Genomic DNA, 17,102 nt, shown 5'->3' on the forward strand with positions numbered 1-17,102 from the left:
ACATTAAACAGAGACTTACCTTCGTGAATTAACAAGGGTTCCTTTCGTGGTAGTTGTCGCCCACGTCTTATCATCCTTGCGGGAATGATGCTGCGCTCTGGGATTATCGTGATTAAATACCACAAGAAGAGAGAATAATAGTAGGTTATACTACTTTCTTTTCTTGTGGCATTTAACCCAGATTTTACAGGGTCCGGAGGTACTTGCAGCATTCACCAGAGATGCGACATCGGGAGCTAATAATGCTTCTTGGTGGAGGTAAATGGGCGCACGCTCAGCTGTGCCATTTCCTTACATTGACGTAGTGATTTGCCTCCAACTGCGTCTCTCCCACTTGTCCAATAAACACACTCCTCTAACGACGGCTGCAGTCAGCAGCAGCATCGCGGGGATTAGAAAGGTTCGAAAAAAAAACAATCCATAATAATGCATTATGGATTGTGACGAAACTTTATTTTTGCTTATTATTCAATATATAATAAATGAATACGATCTGGTAACTCAGAATTTTGGAAAGATCATGCAGTAATAAGTACGCAAACCATAGTACGACCGTTTTTTCATGGCCTTAAATAATCGGACGTAAGCAGCACGCTGAGCAATGGCACGCTGCATGTGTTAATACTGCAGTTGATTGGGCACGTTCACAAGTTCACGATACTCGGCGTTAATCGAACAACGGATAGCCTAATTATTGCACAATCTGGCACATTGCGCACAGTGTGCGACAATTAGGCCGTTGATGTATAGTTTGTTGTTATAAATAACAACCATGAAAATGGCGAAATCTGCTATCGTCGCATCAACGTTGAGGTCCGAGTCTCCGGGATCCTCCGGTAAACTTAGGCAGTCCAGATGTAAGTATATACGGTTAATTATATAAAATCAATTTTATTCGACAACAGCCAGTATACATATAATAATGCGCTTGCGCGGGTTACACTAATAATAAAAATTTCAAATTTTAAACATTGAAAAAACAGCCAAAATCATGAGCCAAAAACAGTCTTTCATGAGTTTAGAACGTGCGTTAAATGTACCCAGAGATGCAGCTGCATCATTTCCTCTTACTACCGCTACACTTAAACGTTGTCTCAAATTAAAAAGGCTGTAGATCGAGGATCCCCGGTAACATCACGGATCTTGATCTCGGATTATATAGAATGTATATTCCCTCTATATATATATATATTACTGTTCTGAGCACAGCTAGTTATTTTAAATTAAATCGCGTTCGAAGCGCTCAAAAAAATGCTTATATCAGTCTAATAAAGCTAAAATTTTACTACAGCTGAAAAAACGTAAAAACGTATGATGCGGTGCATTGCGGTCGATAGCCGTAGACTACAGCACAGTGTAAACGAACTCTCTTTCAATTCTTCTGCCACGCCCAATGTCCAAAGCAGATGACAATACAGTAGTTTTTTACGCTCAATGCTATGACAATGAACAAACGGTTCAATGAACAAAATAGACTACAGTAATCTGTAGTGATGTAGTTTGTTTAAGTAGTTTTCAGTCGCAATAACTAGAGTAGTTCGATAGATGGGTGAGTATTGAGTAACCGCACTGCCGCTTTTCTCCAGTGCACAAAGCTCGCTGGTGAGTGAGAAGCCGAACGAGTGCTATCGAACGAACAACTGAGCTACCACTACTGGATCTGCACATAGTTAGTGACCGAAGTACCACTTTTCTGGTGTGCAAAGGTCGGTAGGCAAGTGGGTGACCGACCGGCTGAACATAACCATTGCGCACCGCTCGCTAGGTGGGTAGTGGTACTGAGTACCTGACGTAACGAAACGAGTGGTGGTGACTGTGAGAAACTGAAGTACCACTACTGTACATAGTGAGTGACCAATTTCCATTACTGTCCAATGCGCAGAGGCGACTAAGAGTTTGAGTTACCAAATTACCGTTATTTTTTTCAGCGCAAAATTGTGATAGGTGGTGAAGAGCTGAAGTAACACCACAATCAGGAAAGTGCAGTAAAGCTAACGGCGATCTATGACATTTGATGTGCTGCAAATATTATCGGACCACTTTACGAAATTGAATATGAGGTGTCAGATGTCCTTCGGGACGTGTGCCACAACATGACGACAACACTGGCAAAGTCGACGGTAAACACAGGCAGCACATGTGGCCGTAAAGTCCCGCATACAAGTAAACGCATCAGTTTTCCTCCCACCATATTGATCTGCAGCAGCGGATGTTTCCAGCCACATACCGGATCCCTGTATACGGCCTTTACAAATGCAGTACACGTATGTTTAACGGTTCCAGAAAGGTTATATTCCCAATTCCTTGTCGTATGTTTAATTCGTCACTAGTTGGAAGTAGGATTTTTTTGGAACTGTTACTTTTAAAAAAGCGATTTCGTTAATGCCTTGCTCTACTCGCAGATGCATTTGTCCCCGTTTTCAAGACTATCGTACTGTTGAAGGAGTGATCAGTACGTGAAATTCGTACTAATTTTAACGTATTTTCCTAGTATCCAGCGTACAGAGCGTTCCCAATATTTTCGTCCTAAAATTCTTTCCATTACGTCGTGCGCTGTGTTTGTCCCTGTAGTTTTTGTTGAAGCCTACGGTCCCGTTGCCCGTTGCAACGGACAAGAAACATCTTTTTCATTTTTATGTACGTACTATACGTCATGCAAACCTTGCAGGCTGTTGTTGAAAGATTATACTGAGATGCTCATAATCCTGGCGAGGGTTGTACATTTCTTCGCCACACAGCTTGTAGGGCGGCGACATGTACAACCCTTGTCAGGGTGACGAGCGCATTATCCCCTTCACGATATAGTTAATCATCCCGTGGTGCCCAGTTTATCTGCTGACGCATTATGTCACATATATTTGTTTTTTCTGCGGTTTGTCCTACCGTTTTTATTATTCTTCACCTATCCGCAACGGGGTCCATTGATCCATTGCGCCCCGTTTTTCCCGTGTTCGATGACACCGATCCATGTCAACACGCATCACGCAATGTAACCGACGCGGTAAATACGAGACTGGATGGATCTATTTTTAAGCCGGCATATCGCTGTTTTGCCGGCCTTGCTTTTTGTCGACGCTGTTACGAAAACCAATAGTCGCATGAAAAATGGTCCACCCAGTTTCAAATTTTATTGTAAATTATATTTGTACTTCATGATCAAGCCACCTGAATAATACGCACAATATGGAAGTATAATCCTCTGACAGGCAGCGATATTAATCACAAAATTTAATTACAGTACATGTACAAGTAGTGTATGTACGAACTCGTACAGATGATGTACGAGTTTCTCGAGAATCTGGAAAATCTGTGGATAACGCGTCGTAGCAGAGGGATAACAATGTCCGGTGTCGTTGTTATCTTTAGCCTTGCGTTGTTCGGTTGGTTCCGTAGCGAGCATCGAATCAATGAAAAATATATGACCGCTACTGTGCCACATAAATAACAATCATCCAGAACCACCATGGTAAGGAACGTTGCAGCTGGAGCAGTAATTCACCATTCCTGTTGTCATATTCCTTAGCAAAGTGGATGCTTCACAGCGCCAAATCTCTGCAGCAAATAACCCCCCGTGTCGGAGAGATCATAGACGGGATTTCATCTTGAATTGGACAAGTGCCGTCGATATGTTTTAGTGGTAATAGAATTTAAAACCGCTGAGTCGCTGACTTACCGTTGAGTGCTGAGCCTATCATTTCACGCAAAGCCGATGGTTGGTATCTGGCAATCAATCAACCGAACAAATGGCCAGTTCATCATCAAACCACAACGTTGTAACTAAGGTAAATAGGGAATTTTCTTGCTCTGCGCCACGCTGCTGCAACGCCAAGATGGGAAAGACCAACTCTTGAGTGTCAAAGCACTGATGCGTGGTTTATGGCATCCAGAAATACGTGCGCGTTTGTACGGATTTTCTAGTGATGTGCTACTACAGCTTTCAGCCACCTTATTTACGAATTTTCCAGAACTTTTACTTACTATTAACCCCAAAATTTTCAAATACTTCCTTACTACGTATTACTTACTTTTCCAGTTTTTCCCACCCAATTACTTACTAATTATACTAAATAAAGTGTATTTAATTTTTTATTCACTGCTGTTATTAGAGTTGGGACACTTGTGCATTTCATGAAGGAAACCAAATTACTGTACTTGCTTTATGCGAACCTACGGACTGTATAGCTGAAATTATCTGCGGAGGGGAAATCCGATTTCTCCTCCGCAAAAAATTCCAGCCAACCTTGGCAAGGCGGCGCTATTCCGGCATACTTGGATTTCCCTTGGCTGCTGCTATCAGGTAGCGAAGCAACACGAAACGGTAAAATTTGAGAGTCATCCTGCCGGAGATCTCTATGCGGTAGAACAAGAGTAGTCTAAATGCATCCATCAACACTGGAATTATTGTGTCAGCGGTGTATCCGGTAATAGCGGCCAGAGAGGCCTGCATGTGGCATGCTCAGTGGAAAATGGTTTATTTAGCGCAAGCCGACTTGAATATCGATCGAGTATTTGGTGGAGTTGACGGTCATGCGGCACTCATGCCCACCTGTTTGGCGTCGTCGCCGGCCGTTTGCATCGTAATACTGTAAATCATGGTGGAAAACGCAGTATCCGAAGTTCCCGTGCTCAACCTAAGCGGAATACTTCCAGAAAGCCATACGTGACCGTTTGGCTTTCTCAACAATGCTCAGAATAACCGAAATGTACAGTATGGCTCTTTGAAGTCGGACACTTATCGGCGCGGAGTATGGCGGCTAGGTCCTAGTTGGCTTGAACTTCCCAGTAAATGTAAAAGAGCAACGTAAGATTTGGTGAAAGTACGGTTATTGTTGCATGCACATATAGTCTCCCACACTGTCGTTTGGCTGAACTCGCTCAAAATAAAATTTTGCAAATCTAACCCACAACTCAACCGTCCTCCGTGCCTTGCCGGCAATTCGATTTGTTTTGCGATACGCATACTCAGTTGTACTGATTGGCTTGTAACGATCAGGCCGGCCGTGCTTGATACCGTACGCGTACCGATGCAGTACCAGCACTACTGCCTAGTGCCTACACAGAGATGTTTCTACCACAATGAGCCGGCCCGCGCTCAAGCTCGGACTTGGAATCGGACTTGGACTACTAAAACTTGGACTCGGACTTCACTTGGAATCTAAAACTGGGACTTCACTTAAAATTAGACTTGGACTTACTTGGACTTTAAAATTTAGACTCCACTTAAAATTGGACTTGGACTTTATTTGGACTCTAAAACTTGGACTTTAAGACTTAGACTTGAATTTAGGCGTTTCTTATGTTTCTTACCTATGTCTTCTTACGATTCCTCATGTTTTCTTAGGTTTCACAGTCTTAGGTTTTTAGGCCTCTTAGGTTTCTTAGGTTTTCAGGTTTCTTAGATTTCTTAGGTTTTAAGGTCTCTTAGGTTTCTTAAAACATAAGAAACGCCTAGATTCAAGTCTAAGTCTTAAAGTCCAAGTTTTAGAGTCCAAGTGAAGTCCAAGTCCAAGGTTTAGTAGTCTGAGTCCAAGTCCGAGATTGAGCGCGGGCCCAATGTGCCCTGTCAGCCTGGTATACCGCCTGCATGGTGACGATACAGCGAAAATATGGCTAACGCACAATGACGCGCATCGGTTCCCGTGAGCCGCATTACCGGCAGTACTTCCCTTCCCGCGTGCATATTCCGGCCTTGATTTACTCGTAAAGTCGATACGTAGGAAGTAGTGCTCTAGCTAGACCACGGCTGGTATGCCACGGCAAATACAACTCGTAAAGCTTGAGTGCGGTGCTAACGTTTCGAAGAATAACAACGTAGCTCATTCTGGAGAGCGACCGAATGTTATTAATTACACATGAGTTAAAGACTGCGGTCAACATCACCTCAGTTTCCAACTTTTGTAATTTACAGAAACGAATTGAGCACTGAGTCTGAATTAAGTCACTCACTGTACAGACTCTGAATAATATCTGTTGTGTACTGTAAAGTTATCTGTTGTGTTATTGTGTCTAATGGATTAGCTGATATTTACAGCAAAAAGCGTAATCAGACGGTGATTATTTACCCGGAATAATACCATACCCGTAAACTCAGCCTTCAGAATTTCCGATGTGAGAGAGCATATTTTCAGGGCCAAATACCAGATTGTCCAGGAAAATCGCGAGGTAACCGACTAACCAGACAGTTGTCGCAAAGTGCGGAGCACCACCATGACACAACAAGTGTCAAGATGGAATGCCAGAAGCGCGTGTTGCCACAAGAGTCAAGTGAGGCATTCCTTTGATCTCCACGGTTATATTTTGTCAGCAGGGTGTACGAAAAGCACACGAAGCAGTTCATGATTACGAATCCGCTGAAAGCAGTCTGAAAGGTTGCGAGCGCAAATTTGCCGGGGAAACGGAAACTGTACAGTAACGCACACCATTGGCGAATGCTAATAGTTTTGAATTGTTTCGTTGAATTGTTTAGGTATCACTAAATTACCCTTCAAAAACACACCTTGCTCTAGTTATGATTCCTCTCTGTTTGCCTGCAGTAGGACATCAAAAGAAACGATAAAAATGCGGGTGGCAGTGTTGAAAATACTGTTCGAGTACTTTGTTAGTGCATTGACTGCATTTCAGTAAGCCATGGTTGTTCCTGTTGCCGCCAGCCACAGAAGCTGTCAATTCAATCAAGTGATTAATATATTGATTCCTACAGCGCAATTGAAAAAATATTGAGAATGTCGAAGTATGTTGAGTAAGTATTGTAACGAGTGTTAAGTTTAACACAGTTAAAAGTAATTTTACAATGACAGTTTGCTGATACACCCGTGCTCTACGCAGAACTTCCACCCGAATCCACCGTTTGCTGGTCTCATCACTTGCGCAAAGCTGACACGGCCACGAAAGCCTCTTTAGAAAAAGATGTCGAAGCAAAAAGCGTTCAAATTGCGTTCAGTCACGTTTACGGCATGTCTGCAGGTAAGAACGAGGTTGCAAAATCTGGCTTGCAAACTTGTTAACATGTATCTGTACATGGCTTACAGCTCGCCCATAAGTGGATTTACTTCTTAGCTTTAATTGCAATGAGACCAGGCATAGAAAATGTATGTACAGATAGGTACCGGTAACAGACGAAGGTTTAACTTAACTTTATTGAGTTCTAGGCGACAACTTAGTCACACAGATAGGTTAGTACCATATGCTCACAACTTAGGTTTAGTTTTGTAAAAGCAGTAGTTTGACAGAATTCTTCATCAGGCAATGAACTTTGAAGGAACACATAGAATGTCAGTTGTTGTGATCAAGGTCACGTAAAAATAAAGTAAAATACAGCAAGGTCGATAATAGCAGCAGCGATTCCCATGAAACATTTCACATAAGTGTTGACATGAAATTCCTCGCAGGCGGCGAGTTGTTATGGTGTTGTCTCTGTTGTGATACTGACAGCGTTTCCAAAGTATGCAACTTCGTAGTTGATCATGCGCTCCCAAACAGCTGGATAAGATGTGGACAATTCGATAGTATTTCGTGCAAGAATGTGCGACGAAAAACACACAGATGATAATTAAGCATAGCGGTTAATTTCAGAAAGTAGCTGATTGTCAAAATAAAAAGGATTTAGAGTATGAAATTAACATTAGATTATAAGTTATTTTACATAATTTTGAAAAATTAAATAGATCGTGCAGTCAGTACGCAGGCGCCAAAAGCAGGAAAAGACAGAACGAAATTTCGATTTGTTAAGTTGTTAATTAGTTCATACCATGCGATTTGTTAAGTTGTTAATAAGTTGGTTACTTCACGAAGATACGTCCGTAATTTTCGTTAGCATGGCGGCGAGGCGTCATCCCGTGGATACCATGCTTCGTCGATTTGAATTTGGCTCTTTTCCGCTTACCGATTGGGAAAAATTCCGCAATTTCCATGTGGAGTGGTCCTGTTTATTGTCGATTTTGATGGTACAGATAGCATGGAAAACAGAGGAGTATCCAGATTTAGTGGTGGCGTCGGCAGAGCCAGTTGTGTTAACATGGCTTTGGGTTCCGATAGACTTAACGTATTCAGTTGCGGAATAGTGGTTGAAACTGTCGGAAATGTGGTTCGCAAAACGTAATGTTTCGTTCTCAGAGGTATTCGAGGAAGCTTCTTCACTGCTGAGTTTCTCAAAATATTGTTGAAGATATTCGCAGATATCGTTCCCCAGTTTTGTGAAGATGGCAGTGTTGTCTTTGATGGCAGTGATAAGCATTAGCTTCTTTGAGATAATCGTAAAATCCACGCAATCTGGTAAAAGTAATGTCGTGATTATAGACAAACATGATTTACGTAGCATAAGGCAGCATTAGAAAGGTCACGGTAGCATACGGCAATCGTGTAGTTGTGCGGTAAAGCAAACGCCTGGTCGGGTTCCAATGGTTTACGTACGTGAGTAAAAGTGCTAAATTTATTGATCGATCTCGACGTGAGCAAAAGTGAGCGTTTAATACGCTTAGCTTAGCTGATTTTGTGTTGACAATCATTTGTACGGCCGACAGAGAGATGGCTGCATGCGATTAGCCACTTTCTTTTAAGCGCGTATCGTTAGTACCGTACAAAGGTCTCTCGGAAGCGCGTACACGTCGAAACAAACATAAGATAATTATTTCGATCAGTACGAGCAGCAGCTTATCCAGCTGTCTGATAAATTTGCCGCAGGTTATCCTCTGTCGGCTTCCGGTCCCGGAAATTCAGTATGTATATGAACGAAGACGGTACACGGTTCGTGTACACATGGGACGCTGTGGATGTGGAGATGGACGGTTTGCTGCAGCACGGCTACATCATCGGTCTGGATGACACCGAAGGGACTCCGCGTCTGATCGTGGATTTCGGATGCCCGACACAGAACTCGGTGCTGGTGGATTACGGAAAGGTGTACAGCTGCTCCGCCCATCCGTCCGGCAGGTGGCGCCGTGAGCCGGGGGTGGCAGTGGAGGTGCTGCTTTTCGAGCGTCCAGATCGTCCCTGGAAATGGTATCCCGCAACCATCCTCATCGAGGCTTTCGCTAAATTGTTCGACCACGACTTGGTGGACTGGCCGAATTACGCCGACTTCGCGTGGGTGGAAGGGACACTCGGTGCTCATCATTTTCGCGAACTGCTGCTCTTTCGACAGATCCGTCCCCCGTCGACGGAAAAACAACTGCAGCGAAAGCTTCTGCAACCGGGTCATTTCGAACTGCGGACGTGCAGCGTGCCGAACGGATACTGGACGCTGCAGGGATTCCTGACCGCGGAAGTGCTCCGGGAAGTGGAGCGGAAGTTCAACTTGCGGTTTACCAAGATTCTCAGCCAGGAGATGCACTACGTGCAGCGCCGCGCCCCGCGTCCGATCCCGGATGCCACGATTGTAAGTTCAAGGCAGCTAGTAGTTTAATGCCCATGAAACCTTCGGATTTGCGCATTGCGGTTTGCGTAGGCGTTTATTAACCATGCGTTGCTCAGTCGTTAGGGAGTATGTTCACGTAATAATATGATACTGCATCATATCCTTGATGCATTCTACGAGAAGATGTCAGTAGCGCACCAAGATGATCCCTGTATTTGCTGATCTTACCCGGGTGGTGCTAAACATGGTGCTTATGTACCGCGCCAGATTTAGCCATATGTATTGCCGCAACGTCACACTCCCGCCGGGTGACGGCAGCAAGTACGGAGATTATCTAGGTGGGCTACTGAGTTTCCCTCTGATAATACTTACCATTAATGTAACATAATCTTTATTGCACCATATATCAGACAAGAAACAGCTGCGGCTTCGCCTCCGCGTATCTTGTGATCCAAGGCCGGAACCAACGAGTAGCTTGGTCAATCATTCACGTAGCGATTTTGATCACTTTATAGTGGTGGTAGCTCGTTCGGTGGTAGCTCACTGGACAGTAGTGGTATCTCGGTAACTCACTCACTTGATTAGCGATTTTGCTCACTGGACAGTAGTGGAAGCACGGTAACTCACTCATTCAGTTAGCAATCTACTTAATTAGCAATTTACTTAATTTTTTGGTTGGTGTTGTTATTGTACGAAAATAAGTTCAGTCTATTCCGTTTAATTTGCGTATTTCATAATGTATGTTGCGTATTGTATCCAGGCAAAATTTTTCTGTTTCAAGGTCACCTTGAAACTGGGTTGGATCGTTTGCGGCATCGTGCTGGCACGATTATTAGCGGACGCATTCAAAAACAAAAGTCATGTGACGCAGTTCTGGTCCACGGCCGATCTAGCTATGGTAGCAGATTTTTTTTAAAGTTTGTGGTTAGAGAGATCTCCAGACTGTGGGGAGGCTGCGCGTAATATTGAACGTTTTCTTAATGATGCAGTAATCCGCTTATATACATAACAGTTGAAGGTTTACGAGTGGACTTGTAAACAAGACAACTAGTGTAGCGAAACTGGTACGTACAGTACAGTATATGGAACTGCTTCCTGGTGTATTATTCATCGACATTAAATTTATCCTATCGTACAAAATGTTTGTTGCAAGTTCGAATGTTTTGTCGTATTAGAGACGCGGTTTTTTGGGAAGCACAGACAGGCCATAATAAAAGATTCCCGCCGCTTGAAAAAGACAGAGAGTGAACTAAAAAGAAAAACGCGGTTCGTTGTGGATGGGCGCGGATTAGCGTTACCTACAGAGCTCTTAAAAGAGGTCTTCCTCTCACTGGACACCGTCGACCAACAGCGCTGCCGACGCACCTGCCAACTGTGGGAGGCCCTGCTCACTTCGGCGGAAGTGTGCAAGGAGGTCCGCCTAACGCTGGAATACCGCTACTTCTGTCCAGGCTGGGTGCGGAAATGGTTTGCGGACTATGGCGCGTATGGTTGCCTTCTGAAGCACATCACGCCAGCCACGTGAACCGTCTGCGTTCAGGATGCCCGGGTCGACTGCCGGAAGCCGGGATCTCTGGAGTACGCCGACGAACCTGTCAGTTTGTTGAAGAAGGTGCTGACGCTGCCGGGATCCGCATTGACCGGTTGATCGTCCACCAGCGCTCGGTGAGGATCGAAGGTCCGTTCCCGTTGCGTATGGCTGCTGCTGCGATGGTCGAACGGCAGGCTGCGCTGACGTCCTGCTGTGACCGTTGGATTTGGAAAGATTACTCGGTGAAGCTTTGTGAAGGCTCCAACTTTAATGTAGTGACAATACTGGAACTGCGCATTTCATTGATGGCTTTTGCTGTGGGTAATGTGGATGTGGGTCAGCTTTGGAATATGTTCGAGAAGCATCTGTGCTGCATCGGGCAACCACTGGATATGGAGCGCATTGCCCGCTGTCTAGCTACTTGCTTTGGCAAGTCTGACGCGCATCCCGAAGCCAGGAGGTTCATACAGGTAATAAAGGAACACCGTCATTTTATGATTTTAGGCTTTCCAGAAGTGTATCAGTTCTACTGCATATGCTCACGGTTGGTCATAGGTCGCAAACGAGTACGAAGTTACTGTTCTGTTACGCAGTCGAGTACGAAGTTTTTCATACCCTGCAGATTCTGGGGGTATTATCAAACCTGCGATCCGCGTCCTTTAGCGCATTACTCAGGAGTCACATGGACGGCGGACGCGGTGGCCAGGGTGGACGTCCGCAAGCTATACACGTTGTGCCGGCAAGTCTTGTGGCATTTTGTCCAGAAATGGGGTTAAGCCCACTTGGATGACGTTTCTCAAGCTACGGATGTCAGCAGAAGCGGTAGACAGCTCGTACGGTTCCCAGTTTATCAATTGCACGCTTACCTGCGCCGCCATCTTTATTTTATTCTCCAACTGTTCGGATCTGGACTAATTGATCCATCCGATTTTCCACGTCCGTTCTGTGGTGCATTCGCTACGGCGGTGCAGCATAATAAATCGGGCGCGAAGCGGTAGCCACTGGAGCAACTTTTAACTTGATATGTGGCAGACTGATGCAGTAAGCTGTACAGTATAGCACGACAAAGTGAAAATACTACGGGGAATACGGAAAAACAACATTCCAATAGGGCAACGACAAGTACTTAATTCTCGTTAGCTGTACAAAAAACGCCGAACCTGAGCCACATTTTACAAGTATACGAGTATTATTGCGTGTAACTTGACAACGCACTTGTGGAATCCAAAGATTGCACTGCAGATTTTTTTGCAAAAATGCAGTTGCCTATTCTACAAAGAATACGTAAGCAAAAAAATCATTTTGCCCTTGAATAACATGCAGAATATTCATAATAGGTGTAGGCTTTAAATTTAACGCTTAGTGCTAAGGACAAGGAATCGCTCCCAATCGAGATCCAGAGACAAATTAGAATTATACAACTACACGTAAAATAATGCGTAAACTTAAGCCGCCACAGAAAAGAATATTTAATGCTATCGTATAAGAATGGTACCAAATTCCTTCGCACAAGTGCGAGAGACGGAAACATTGCTTCTCACCAAAAATGGTGCGGAAACGCTCTTCGCCCCGGCGTACTTCTGCTTTAAATGCGCAGACCGGACCGACGCTAACAGCTTAACCGTTGTTGTTTTTTTTCAAAACAGAACACACGAATACGTAGACGAAAATCAACACATGTGACGTGTGGGAGTAGGATCACACGCCGGAGTGTACGTACGGATGCTGACTGTCCGCCTTCCACCTGCAACACAAACGAATATCTAGTCAATATCTACTGTGATTTGCTGTTCTCTTCTATTAGCGGTGTATGTGATGTCATAGCGCGAAGTCTATATAAGTTCTTGTCACTTCTAATATCGGGGATGAGTAGTCTGAGATTTGCTTCTGAGACTGCTTTTCTAATTACGATTTCCTAGCGTTGTGGACTGTGAAGTGCATCAATAAAGAGGCAGCAATACCTGTTCCTTCTGATGTACATGATCGTTCCCGGATTATTGCATAGAATACAGGTTTGCTCGCGATACAATCGTCCTAGCTCTTTGTTGATCCTCATAGAAACTGCGACCGGAAGTTGTAGTTGGAGTGTTCCGGAGGGATTCCTGAGTTCTCATGTTCCTGAGTCGTTGTCGTTTCCACCATAAGGATCTGTTACAGTTTGAGATGAGAGTTGCCTACCGATTGAGCATTACAGTCGTGGAAGAGTAAAGATTGTTCATGGAGCTCAAACCAGCGTGAACGCTTATACACGACATGGCGCCCACCGGTGTCTTTTAATTTTCCCGATGTAACGGAAAATTATTGGTGGAAAGTTTGGTGGTAATTTACAGTAAAGTGGTCCGTACAGAAAGGCGTTGAATCGCAAAGGTACGCCGAAGGAGTCAGCGTTCCAGATCTGGCCTAATTTAATTTATTTTGGCGAGCTTCCTCGCAATTTGTGAGCTTCCTCACTGGTGAGCTTCCTCGCCAATTTAATTTAAATTAATTAAAAAGTGGACCGTAGGAAAACAGTCGAAACCTTAAAGGTCGGCTGTGTGAGTTAAGCAGTATTTTGTGGATAAATTCCGGGTTGTCTGCGCAAAGCAGTAACCGCGGTGAATAAACTGTAATCTGCAGTGTCAGTGTGCCTGGCCTGCAGATCGATCGGATAGTGTGCACCGAGCCATTGTCAGTGGCTAGGTGAGATAACGATCTCCAGCAGCTCGATAAAGGCAAGCCGCAAGCGGTAGCCAAAATCAGCAGCTAGAGATAATTGACCGTGGAAAAAGGTAAACACCGGCAAACGGTGATTGACCTGTAAGTTAAAATTACGGCAGCATGCAAAGTGCAGCAGAGTAATTCTAACAGTTAATTTAACAGTCGAACCGCAAAGGTCGGCTGTGATTAAATTTTCGCGGAACAGTTCAAACCTCAAAGGAGGACTGTGGAGCGAATCTGAATTGCACAATCGCAATTTTCGAAGTTTACGGTAATCAGTAGCACAATAGTTACTGTACGTACCGTAAGAATGTCCAAACCAGAAAACAGGAACAGGGCGTTAAGCCAGGTTCCAGAAGATAAGGTCATAATTGGTCCATATGAAGCAACAGCGACACAAACTAGATTTAAATTTAAACCGGATGAAATTCCGTTAGGATTAATGTACTTCGCCTTGAACTTGGAGGCACCCAATCAAACGAGAGCTAACTGTGGCAAGGCATGGGTAGATTTCCAAGAGTTGGGGAAATCAGTGGATCCAAACAAAAAGGCTCCGTTTTATTATAATGGATCGTATGAGACTGAAGGATGCACTCCGGAAGTCTACCTGGATATTACCGATGATCAGTTAAATGAAGCAGTAAAGAAGGCCTATAAGTGGTTACATGAATACAAGAAGAATGTGGAAGATCGTAGACAAGCGGCCATCATTGCGTTTAAAGCAACTGCAAAAGTTAGAGTAAAACCAAAGGAGTCCGTTTCTGACGATCGACCCAAAAGAATGGTAGCGGCAAAGTCGAAAACTAACGAGAAAACAGAACAAGTTACTCGTAGTGAAGCAAATACAGAGCCGCTTAAGCTTGTAGAACCACTTTCAGAGGAAAGTTTGCTCGATAGAGAACAACGTCTGCCAGACTTCGATATGAATGAATTGGATAGCCGATCAGAGGATGACACGCCTATTCACATGGCGTTTGGCGAAATTACGAATATAGCCCCGGAAGCTTCTGCAAGAAAGAAAAGCATTATGGGTGGCGCAATGTCTTTTCACCCGTCACAATTGAAATTACACGCTTTTGTCTCCGAGAAAGATTTCGAACAACCAGATGAGGAATTTCTCACTAAGGCGAAGGAAGTCGACGAGCTACTGGCCCTTACGCAAACGGATCAAGATGTGGGATTAGTTGCCCGGAAGACGATGCCCGTGCTACTCCAGGGTCTGCGGACTTGGATAGCGACTACGAAACTAAAAGTCGACGAAATGGGGAGTTCCATGTCATTGGACGCTCGGGTTGATGCTGAAAGAAATCAAAAGTTAAAATTCCAAAATGATTTTAATGAAATGCGTATTAAATTTGAAAGCGAACAAACCGAAAATGACCGGTTGGCGAATGAATTACGCATCTCGGCTAATAATCTCTAGCGGCTAAGAGATGCAAATAAAAATGCACAAAACGCATTTGACAATATGAAAAATGATCATGATGGATTAAAGGACACGAACCGGCTTTTAGAAAAGCAGTTGGAAGATGTCCAGCGAGATCTAACACCAGCGAACGCTACTATCGACGGTTTTAAAGCACAAATGCTCCCTGATACGGCGAAGCAGGTTGTTGATTTAGGCCAGAAATTAACGAGAGCTCAGAGGGATTTAAATGCGGAAAAAGATGCGCACAAATTGACCAATAAAAATTTAGCGGATGCGCAAAATCTGTCTCAGAAGCTTTCTAAGGATTAAGACGATGAAAAGAAGCGCGCCAAAGATAGAGAGGATACCCTGCAGCGGGATCTAACAAAGGCAAATTTACAGCTTAACAAACTGTCTACCGTTGGTCCGATGCATATCCCTAAGGAACAAGATGATATGGCACAAAAAGAAATTGAACGGCTCGAAGGATTATTGGATACAGAAAAGGAGAATAATCGGAAAGTCCAGAAGGAGTTGAGCGATATTAAAAATAATAAAAAATGTAGCAATTGCGAGGAAGCTGTTAAAGCAAAGAAAGAAGCACAAGCTGCCGCCTTCGAGAAAGATCAAAACTGTAACCGACTGTATGAAGAGAACAAACAGCTCCGAGACGAATGGTACGAAAAGCAAGAGCAACTTACCAAATTGGAGGACGAATTTAAGCAAGCGTGCGGCGAGCTTCTCAAGCTTCGAAACCCAGATGTTGCTTTTGAAGGTGGTCAAAAACACTTTGAAAGAGAAGCGCCGGTAGCAACAGGAGATGTGTTGCGGCCTGCCCCACTTCCCCTGTTTGACCCCCAGAACTTCTCAACATCTAATGAACAGCCCTCAGTTGCTGCAACTAACCCGGCTAGCATTCTGCGGAAGCCCAGACAGGAATCACGGGTCGAATTTTCGGAAACCCATGGTATGCCCCGTTCGTCTTCAGAAAGTCAGATTCCCAAGGAAACGGTGCCGCCTAATCAAAAGAGAAACCGACCAACAGATTTACGCCAGGAGGTATTCAAAAGAACATCTGATGACGTGAATCGCCAGATGCGCAGATCTGAAAACAAGGACGGTTCTGATATTGAAAATGAATTGATGGATGATATACTAGCTGATGACGAACACCGTCGTCCTAGTAGCACAGCCAGTAATGAGTCCACGTCCAGAAATTTAAATTTAGAAGAATGGTTAATAAAGCAGACTCAAATATCGGACAGAACAGCACTTACACAAGAGAGTGTTGTTGAACTAATAGCAAAACTTGCGGACAAAGGAAATGATAAAGCCGAAGGCAGTATGAAACGTCTTACCTTTGATGATTCCCATCCCGAAAAAATCCAAAAGTGGCTCATAAACGTGGAACAGTGTCGAACCACAAATAACTGGAATGACGAGGTCACTTGCCGTAGAGTAACCGGCGCGTTCACGGGAGCGTCTTTCCAATGGTTCGAAAGGTTCTGGAAAGACAATAAAAGAAAGTCATGGTCCGATTTCTTTAAACCGGTAATTATTGAGCACTTTAGTGGCTCATTGTCCAAAGCGGATATACGCAGGAAAATGGAAACCGCAAACTTAATTTTTACGAGCCAGTTCGCGCTTACCTGGACAGTTTCCTTCCATGGTCCGAGGAGTTAAAAATTTCAGATGAAGAGCAAGTTGAAGCACTCTTGGAGGGTGTACAAGATCATCGGCCGGCATGGTTTAGGGAAATCTATACTGCTTCCCCTAAAAATTACACAGAATTTGAAAAGAAGTTACAAGATTGTGAAAAATTATGGAAACGAATGAATAAAGAAAAGAAAGCGCCTGAATCGATTCAGAAGAATTTATCTGCAGAACCAAGAAGTGCGGGCAGTAATAATAATAATAATTCGAATTACGAAAATAGAGGCGGTCGAGGTGGTTCGTCTCAGAGAGGAAATTATTACCTGACTTGGGGAGGTCGTGGAAATTACGGGAACAATCGTGGAGGATACTCCCGTTCGTACACTGAAACAGTGATTCCGCAGCAGCAGAACTCTTCGGCTCCAGTTCAGCCTGTTCTGAATGTACCCCAGCCGCAGTTC

At 44.1% G+C, this 17,102-nt stretch overlaps 1 protein-coding gene across 1 annotated transcript in view; it reads left to right on the top strand.

Moving 5' to 3' along the window:
• Positions 1 to 8,643: 8,643 nt before the first annotated feature.
• Positions 8,644 to 17,102, top strand: part of LOC129598197 (uncharacterized) — a 34,382-nt gene continuing 25,923 nt past the window's right edge. The window contains exon 1 of the mRNA XM_055495979.1: positions 8,644 to 9,373. Coding sequence (XP_055351954.1) covers positions 8,717 to 9,373 — 657 coding nt within the window. The 5' untranslated portion in view covers positions 8,644 to 8,716. The remainder of the gene's footprint in view (positions 9,374 to 17,102) is intronic.

This window comes from Paramacrobiotus metropolitanus, unplaced genomic scaffold, assembly GCF_019649055.1.
Source record: "Paramacrobiotus metropolitanus isolate TYO unplaced genomic scaffold, Prichtersi_v1.0 Parri_scaffold0000117, whole genome shotgun sequence".
NCBI lineage: Eukaryota > Metazoa > Tardigrada > Eutardigrada > Parachela > Macrobiotidae > Paramacrobiotus > Paramacrobiotus metropolitanus.